Source organism: Otolemur garnettii, unplaced genomic scaffold (assembly GCF_000181295.1).
Source record: "Otolemur garnettii isolate 467f Iridium unplaced genomic scaffold, OtoGar3 scaffold00125, whole genome shotgun sequence".
Classification (NCBI taxonomy): Eukaryota; Metazoa; Chordata; class Mammalia; order Primates; family Galagidae; genus Otolemur; species Otolemur garnettii.
This window is the reverse complement of record NW_003852520.1, coordinates 6,074,261-6,083,788: the sequence shown is the minus strand read 5'-3', so window position 1 is coordinate 6,083,788 and position 9,528 is coordinate 6,074,261. Positions and strand designations below refer to the sequence as shown.

General features: G+C 46.1%; 1 protein-coding gene across 1 annotated transcript in view; it reads left to right on the top strand.

Annotated features, from left to right (window-relative positions):
* The first annotated feature begins 8,022 nt into the window (after positions 1–8,022).
* XKRX (XK related, X-linked) overlaps positions 8,023–9,528 on the top strand; it is a 15,734-nt gene continuing 14,228 nt past the window's right edge. Inside the window, exon 1 of the mRNA XM_012810098.2 lies at positions 8,023–8,390. Within this exon, the coding sequence (XP_012665552.1) occupies positions 8,056–8,390 (335 nt within the window). The 5' untranslated portion in view covers positions 8,023–8,055. The remainder of the gene's footprint in view (positions 8,391–9,528) is intronic.

Here is a 9,528-nt window from a genome sequence, read left to right as displayed (position 1 = left end):
GGTGTACATGGCTGGCGCCTTAGCCGGTTGAGCTATAGGCGCCGAGCCTATTTATTTTTTTTTAATTTTTGAAACAGTCTCACTTGTCACCCTCGGTACAGTGCTATGGTGTCATAGTTCATAGCAACCTCAAATTCTTGGGCTTAAGCGATTTTGTTGCCTCAGCCTCCTAAGTAGGTGGGACTACAGGCATCTACCACAACGTCTGGCTATTTTTTACAAATAGGGTCTCACTCTTGTTCAGGCTGGTTTCAAACTCATGAGTTCAGGCAATTCACTCACCTCAGCCTGCCAAGTGCTGGGATTATAGGCATGAGCCACCGCTCCTGGCCAGTTTTTCTATTTTTAGTAGAGAGGGGTCTCACTCTTGTTCAGGCTTGTCTTGAATTCCTGAGCTCAAGCCGTCTAACTGCCTTAGCCTCCTGGAATGGTAGGATTACAAGTGTGAGCCACTGCACTGCTTCCTTTACTTTCCTGAACTTTCTAAAAAGCCTCCCAGAGTAGGCTTGGCACCTGTAGTACAGTGGTTATGGCACCAGCCACATACACCCAGACTGGCAGGTTAGAAATAAGCCTGGGCCAGCTAAACAATGACAATTGCAACAACAACAAAATAGCCGGGCATTGTGGTGGGTGCCTGTAGTCCCAGCTACTGGGGAGGCTGAGGTGAGAGAATTGCTTGGAGCCTTAGAGTTTGAGGTTGCTGTGAGCTGTGATGCTATGGCACTCTACCGAGGGCAACATAGTAAGACACTGTCTCAAAGAAAAAAAAAGCCTCCCAGAGTGCTAGGATTTATAGGCATGAGTCACCACCTATGTAGACACCTTGAGAGCAGGGATCTTCATCTTGTTTACTGCAATTACAAATATTTACAAATAAATGTTTATTGAAATAATTCAGGCTTGGCGCCTGTGGCTCAAGTGACTAAGGCACCAGCCAGCCACATACACCTAAGGTGGTGGGTTCGAATGCAGCCTGGGCCCGTCAAACAACAATGATGGCTGCAACCAAAAAAAAAAAAAAAAAAAAAAGGCCGGGTGTTGTGCCAGGTGCCTGTGGTCCCAGCTACAGGAGTTGGAGGTTGCTGGGAGCTGTGATGCCATCGCATTCTACCCAGGGGGATAGCTTGAGGCTCTGTCTCAAAAAAAAAAAAGAAGAAAAGAAATAATTGAATAAATGTAATGAATATAACCGGCTGGTGTTCAAATGCACACATACACACACACAAAAAATCAATCAATCAATCAATCTGGTCATCAGGGAAATTCAAACCAAATCCACTAGGGTGGCTATACACAAAAAGACAGATGACAGCTGTTTTCAAGGATGTGGAGAATTTGGAACAATCATACACTTTACATTGATGAAAATATAAAGCGGTAACAGCTACTTTTGAAAAGTCTGGCAGTTACTCCAAAGTTTACACATAGTTACCATATGATCTTACATTTTACTCCTAAGTATATACCCAAGTGAATTGAAAACACATACTCACGCTAAAACTTATACACAAATGTTCTTAGCTGCTTTATTCGTAAGAGCCCAGAGATGGTTAATTTTAAGTGTCAATTTGGCTAAACAGTCATGCTTAGTTGTTTGGCCAAATGCTATTAACATTAAAATCAGTACACAGTGAGTAAAACAGATTACCTCCAGAATGTATGGGGCCTCATCAAATCAGTTGAAGACCTTAAGAGAAAAGTCTGAGGTCCTCTGAAGATGAAAGAATTCTGCCTCTAGACTGCAAAGTAGAAATTCTGCCTAAGATTCCAGCCTTTGGACTCAAAACGGCAACATCAATTGTTTCCTGGATTGCCAACCTGCCAGCTAGTCCTGAATTTCAGATCTGTCAGCCCCAACAACTGCATAAGCCAATTCCTTAAAATAAATGTCCCCCTGCCTTGTCCCAACTGGTTCTGTTTCTCTGTGATATATCCATGCAGTGGAATATTACTAACCCTTGAAAGGAATGCAAGGGGGCATTGGGCCATGTCCCTGCCCCCCCCCAAAATGCAGTACCGATACATGCTACATAAAACATGGAAGAACCTTGACAACATTATGCTAAGTAAAAGAAGCCAGATACAAAAGGTCATATGAGGTCTGACAATTAAGTTTTCGAACTCATTCTAGAAAAAGTATTACATACCTCATTGTTGAATATCACTACCATCACCTTTCAGGTAGTCCACTTTGGAAGCTGTGCACCAACACCAGTGCCTAGTCCACCTTTCAAAGCAATTTTGGAACTCTCTGGAATGACCATCAGCACTGTGGTCATATGAGGTCTGACAAGTTTGAAAACTTGCCACTGTACACTTATGTTGGCAGCACTATACAACTTGGTAAGGTTTAATAACTTTGGTATATTAGTGTCTGACAGCTATTTTTTTTTTTTTGAGACAGAGCCTCAAGCTGTTGCCCTGGGTAGAGTGTCGTGGCATCACAGCTCATAGCAACCTCTAACTCTGGACTCAAGCGATTCTCCTGCCTCCGCCTCCCAAGTAGCTGGACTACAGGCGTCCACCACAACGCCTGGCTATTTTTTGGTTGCAGCCGTCATCGTTTGGCAGGCCCAGGCTGGATTCGAATCCGCCAGCTCAGGTGTATGTGGTTGGCGCCTTAGCCGCTTGAGCCACAGGCACCGAGGCAGACAGCTATGTTCTTGTTGACGTGTGACAGTGTCTTGCTGAGTGATATTCATTATTGTTGCATGTTCTTGTGTGTTGTACAACGACTCTGATGGTTATTCAGGGAGTACCTGAAAAATGACTGCGATGTGTGTAGCCCTTTTCGAGGATGAACTCATGAACTTAATTGTCAGACCTTGTATATGGCCATATATTATATGATTCCATTTATATGAACTGTCCAATAGAGAAAACCATTGAGATGAAAATTAGATTAGTGGTTGCCTGGGGTTGAAGGGAAGGGGAAATGGGGAGTGAATGCTCAATGGATGTGAGTTTCTTCTTGGGGGTGATGAAATATTCTGGCACTAGATTATGATACTGGCTGCATAACTTCATACTAAAACCACTAAACTGTACACGTTAAATGGGAGAATTGTATGGTATATGAATTATATCACAATAAAGCTATATCCATTTCGTTCTTCCTCCTTCCCCTCCCCGTACCAGGCAATGTAAATAAACTAGCCGGCTGCCTGGCAACATTCATTGTCCCCAAATGCCATGCTTTATTTTGTGATAGCATTTCTTTCCCTTCAAGGCTAATTTACATGTTCATTTATAACCATATTTGCTGAAGAAAATGTTAGGGGAGAGGGCTGCAGGAGACTCACTGTGTTTTGACTCCAGGCCCAGCTCCCAGCTATGGATGATACTAATGAGGGAGTGGCTCAGAACTAACTGGGGAGGGTTTTTTTTTTTTTTTTTTTTTGAGACAGAGTCTCAAGCTTTCACCCTGGGTAGAGTGCCATGGCATCACAGGTCACAGCAACCTCCAACTCTTGGGCTTAAGCAATTTTCTTGCCTCAGCCTCCCAAGTAGCTGTGAAAACAGGCACCTGCCACAACACCCAGCTATTTTTGTTCTTGTTGCAGTTGTCATTGTTGTTTTAGCTGGCCTGGGCCAGGTTCGAACCCAGCAGCCTTGGTGTATGTGGCTGGCCACCAATCCACTGAGTACAGGTGCCACCTGGGGAGTTTTATGTTCTCAGGAAACTTACAGCAAAAAGAGAAATAAGACCCAGGTGATACATGAATGATTTTGCATTAGGTATTGTTTAAGGATGCTAACAGCCCAAACCGAGCAGTCCATAGAAAAAAACAAGCCTGAGCAAGAGCAAAAACCCCATATCTTCAAAACAATAGAAAAATCAGCCTGGTATGATGGCACCTGCCTGTAGTCCCAGCTACTCGGGAGGCTGACGCAGGAAGATCATGTGAGCCCAGGAGTCCGAGGTTGCAGTGAGCTATGCTCCCCTTCTTCTCTGTCCTTTACCACCTCCCATGTGAATGCCAAGCACCTCTCACAGAGCAGCTCCTGGAGGCCTATGAGCAGTGGGCAGGCTGTAGTGTCTTGGAAAACTTTCCGTATCCCTGAACCTAATATGGTTCAGAGGGGTTCTGAATGCTGATAAACATGCCCAGAGCTTTCAGACCAGATGACTTTTATATCTGTTCTTTGTCCTTACTGAGGCAGGAGTCAGAGGTAGGGTGGGTAAGGAGTCAGATCTTGATTCTCCCACAATTTTGGTGCTTTTCAGAGAGAGAAATTGACCCTTGAACACTACCTAGCTTAGGATCACCTCAGATGACCAGTCCTTGGGAGATCAGTATTCTTAATGGGCAAGGGGGCCCCAGGGCCTCAGCAGTCTCCTGACTAACAACATTTTGAGCATCTCTAGGCTTAAGAGGAAAGAGCTGGAATCTAGAGATAGCGTGAAAAACCAAAGAGTGTTGGACAGAAACAGGGAAAGTTCTCAATTAGCTTCTCCCAACAGGACAAAGGAACAGGGAAATAAGAGACCAGAAGATTTAGTGACCTAAAGCGTCAGAGTGTCCTAGGGTTGAAAATAGAGAAGCTGGTGTGTGAGAGGATCAGATGGCAGGAACTTTAACAGGTCTATACCAGCTAAGGAGGAATCCACTAAAAGTATAATAGTAGAGTCTGTGTCTTCAAGGAATCTATAATAATTCAGTTGAGGGACAAAAATACCCTTGAAATAATTTGTAATTTGGTGCTAAACTGCGGTATTGATCAAAAAAAATGCCATATGAACTCTGATAAGGGACAGATCATGTGGGCTGGCAGGCATCCTCTTGTGAGCTGAATATCCTGGCTCTAGTGGCCACAGCTTTTTTTGTTTTTTGTTTTTTGTTTTCAGTTTTTGGCGGGGACTGGGTTTGAACCCGCCACCTCCGGGATATGGGGTCGGTGCCCTACTCCTTTGAGCCACAGGCGCCACCTGGCCACAGCTTTTAGAGATAAGTGTGTCAGAGTCCTGGATGGCTGCTTGGAGGAAGTACGGGGGAGGAAGCTTCATCATCACTCCCATTTGTCAGTCACCATTTTCATCAACAAGTATTGCAATAAACAGTCAGTAAGCACCCCTCCCTCACTGACTTCATACTTCTTTTGAGGAAGCAGGCAAACAGAAGTGAAAAACTAGTACGAGAAAGCATGTGCAAGTAGCACAAAGAAAAGTGAGGGTTCAGGAAGTCAGAGAATACTTCCTGGAGGAGATGGACCTCCAGCTAACACTTGAAGGAAAGTTAGCATTTGGACTAATGAAGAAAAGGGCAAAGGGGGCCGTAAATGATATCAAGGCATAGAGGTAGGAGTGACCAAGGTAAATATGAGAGGTGAGACCGGGCACAGTGGCTCATGCCTAGAATCCTAGCACTCTGGGAGGCTGAGGTGGGTGGATTGCCTGAGCTCAGGAGTTTGAGACCAGCCTGGGCAAGAGCAAGACTCGGTTTCTAAAATTAGCCAGGTGCTGTGGCAGGTGCCTGTAGTCCCAGCTACTTGGGAGGCTGAGGCAAGAGGATAACTTGAGCCCAAGTTTGAGGTTGCTGTGAGCTATGACACTGTGGCACTCTACGAAAGGCAACAAAGTGAGATGCTGTCTCAAAAAAAAAATATATATGAGAAGTGAGAAGAACAGCTGGATTGAAGCAAAGGGTGTGTGGTAAGGTAGCGCTGGTGATAAAAGTTTGAGAGGGAAGTAGTGTAGTGAGTATATAAAGCTTTGAATGACAGGAGTCATTTTGGAACAAAGTAGGAAGTCTTTGCACATTTGTATAGTTGGGGGAGAGATGCCACATAGAAGGAGGAAAGCCTAAAAGAAAAACATTGGGATTCTTTATTCTTCCTAGCTTTTTTCTATTGTGTCAGGGTGACCAATTTGCCCTTATCTCAGAGAAATGCGATGAGTTGGTCATCCTACCTGAGATCCACCTAGTGAACAGGTTCTTCAGCCCCAAAAGGTTCTGCCTCATATACTGTTGGTGGAGAACCTCATCCCAGTTGGAACGTACCAACCAATCAACACTTGGAAGTTGTTCCCAGTAGTGTTGACCTCCCTTGTGAAATGGAAAGGAGGAAGGAACAGCCTCCTAGCCCAGCTGCTAGCACAGGTGTAGACCCACAGAAGAAGTCTACTTCCAAAGGCAACCTTTAGATGTAGAATCTGCTCCTGAATCAGCCCTGGGGAAAGGAGGCAGAATCACGGGAACCTTAAAAAAAAAAAAAAAAAAAAAGGAAAAAAATCACAACCACAAGACTAGTCTATCTTGAGGCCATCGTTTTGGTGGCTGTTACTTGTCCACTCCTCACAGAGATTCGTTTTACTGACTTACTGCAGCAAAAAGAGATTGGCGCAGGCTCTTCTATATTTATATTATTACCAGGAGACAGATGTTTTCTCTTTTTCTCTGCGGCTTAGAATTATGCAAATGAAGGGATGCAAACAAAAGCTCAGTGAGGTGGGGGAGGATTGCTCTTAAGAATCTAGGCAATTTTCAGAGCTCTTTAAGACACCCCTCTCAGTTTTTACTAACAGCTCTCTTGGCTGTTCTCCAGTCTATTTAGAACTTGGCACCTCTTCAGAACCTTTCAACTAAATACCCAAAAGTTCATTCCAAAGCTCCTATCTTGGCCTCACTTTGCAAGTGGAGAAATTAAGGTATATAATGTGAACTTTTAAGTATCTGTGGGATGACCTTGAGTCTTGACTTCTATCCTCTTCCATCTTCCTTCTGCTGGAAACTCTGTCCCAATTGTCTCCCAGGTTCCCTCTCCCTTGATGTTATCTGGAGGGCAATAGGACCTAGGGAAGTTCAAGTCTGAGGCCAAAGAAGACACACCTGTCTAACCGTGTGGGTTGAGAGACTGTGGGAGCAAGCCTCTTAACTAGTTTAGGCAGGGCCAGGTAGAAGTGGGCGCCTGGTGCTCTTGGGGAAGGTGAAAACTGTGGCACCCTCCTGGGTCTGAAAAGTGGCCTAAGCCCCTTTCCTGTCCCATCTCTATACTGGGAGAATCCTTCCGCTGGCCTCGCTAAAACTCTTTGGCTGATTTTTTTTTTTTTTTTTTTTTTTTTGGTCCCAAGTGTCCCGCCCATCTGTCCTGTCCTGGCCACCCCGGTGTCTTAGTTTCTGAAGCTGCCGACCTCTCGCGGCAGGACTCGCCAGCCAGACGGGACCCTGGCAGCAGACAGCATCCACGGGTTTGACGACATCTGCCCAGCGGGGTTGGCGCCTTGCCCATCGTACCTCTCCACTAGCAAAGTTCCTCTCAGGAGAAGAAGCCCCTCTAGCCTTTTCTTGATCCTATAGAGCGCGCGCTCCCAGCTGCTCTCGGTGGGACTGCAGTGGTGGACAGACTTGTGGCAATACTCCCGCCCCCGCCTGGCTGTCTTGGGGGCGGAGCTTGGGGGACTCCAGCAGCTATCTTGAGGACCTAGGACTTTGCGGCGGTCCTGAGAGAGCGCGAGTGAGCCGGCGAGCGGGCGAGCTAATAGGCACAACCTAGCAGTAGCCAGGCTAGCTGGGCACTGAACTAACCTCCCAAGGGGACTCTCCAGGCTGCGTGTCCTCTTTTACCCTGGCTCGGTTCTCTGCTGACTTGAGATGGCACACGGCTCACGACTCCTTGCTAGGAACTGCTGAGAGTCGGCTCCCAGATAGAGCGGCTACTCGGTGCCTGGGGTCTGCGAAAGAAGCCGCCAGGGAAGCCGCTGCTCTTTCTCATGGCTCTTCACGCGCCTGGACTTGGACTCCGGACTGGACGCTGGGATGTTTGCTTTTGTCTTGTCCAAGTTTCACAGCACATGTGTTGATTGGAATCCTGGGCCAATCAGGAGCCAAGTTCCAAGTTGTACTCCAGGGCTCCCATTCCAGACTCCAAGTCGAATTGGAGTCTGAAAGAGAAGGGGTCTCCTGGTCTAACTTGGGGATCTCCATTCCGCAGCTGGACTTCACAGAGTACTTCTCACCGATATTTGGACTGCAGTGGCTACAGGGTTCTCTTGGGGATAGGTGGGCAGGTGCTCTGAACATCAGACTGTAACACTCAGAAAGAACCTCAACAATGGACAGAGTTTATGAAATTCCGGAGGAGCCAAATGTGGCTACGGTTTCAGCTCTGGAGGAAGATGTCATCCGCGGGTCTAACCCCCGCTTTACCTTTCCGTTTGGCATCCTCTTCTCCACCTTTTTGTACTGTGGGGAGGCTGCATCTGCCTTGTACATGGTTAGAATCTACCGAAAGAATAGTGAAACATATTGGATGACATACACTTTTTCCTTCTTCATGTTTTCATCCATCATGGTCCAGTTGACCCTCATTTTTGTCCACAGAGATCTGGCTAAAGATAGACCACTGTCGTTATTTATGCATCTAATCCTCTTGGGACCTGTAATCAGGTGAGCAACTTTTTATTCTCTTCTCTATCCCCACCCCCCACCCAGAGTTGTGCAGAGAAAAATGAAATTAATATTTACAAGATCGTTACCATGCCTGTAATCTAATCGATTTTCCCATTCCCTCCCACTCTTGGCTTCCCTGTCTACTATCCACAAAACTTAAGTCTTAGATGCCACCATAATGAACATGTGGCGTGTAACTGTGTTCCAAAACTATGAATACCACTGATAGAACTTCATTACACAATGTTTGCTGTCTGGATTTGGGTTGTGAAAAGTAGTATGGAACCAAAGGACACGATCACCCTGTGCACACAGGCCATAGCTTCAGAGTGTGTAATTTTTATTCTGCCTTCTGGATGCTCTGTAAATTGGATGCATATTCGTGTCTCACATCTCCCTCCCATCACATCTCACATTCAGTTTCTGTACCCTGAGCTACTTGGGTTGGTGCTACTGCTATTTCCAAATTTTCCTGAGTAATTTATTTATTTATTTATTAGAGACAGAGTCTCATTTTGTTGCCCTGGGTAGAGTGCTGTGGAGTCACAGCTCACAGCAACCTCCAGCTCTTTGGCTTAGGCGATTCTCTTGCCTCAGCCACTGGAGTAGCTGGACTACAGGCGCCCGTCACAACGCCTGGCTATTTTTTTGTTGCAGTTTAGCCAGGGCTGGGTTCAACCCCGCAGCCCTTGGTATATGGGGCCGGCACCTACTCACTGAGCCACAGGTGCTGCCCTTTCCTGAGTAATTCGGCATCTGGAAAAATAGCTTAAAATGTTTGTGGTAATCTGGTACCCCAACCTAATGTAGTTCATTTTTCTGTCGGTTTATCAGGCTCCTGTTTTATCTCTTTGTATATTTTTGCAAAAAAGGTACACAGTTGGGAGGGGACAAAAGAAGATAGTCCATCTCTTTCAGTGGATGGAGTAGCACAGTGTAATAGTATCAAGCATTTCTATTAAGATTGTCTTGGGTGGCGGCTTGGCGCCTGTGGCTCAAGTGGCTAAGGTGCCAGCCACATACACCTAAGGTGGCGGGTTTGAATCCAGCCTGGGCCCACCAAAACAACAATGACGGCTGCAACCAAAAAAACAGCCGAGTGTTGTGGCGGGTGCCTGTGGTCCCAGCTACTTGG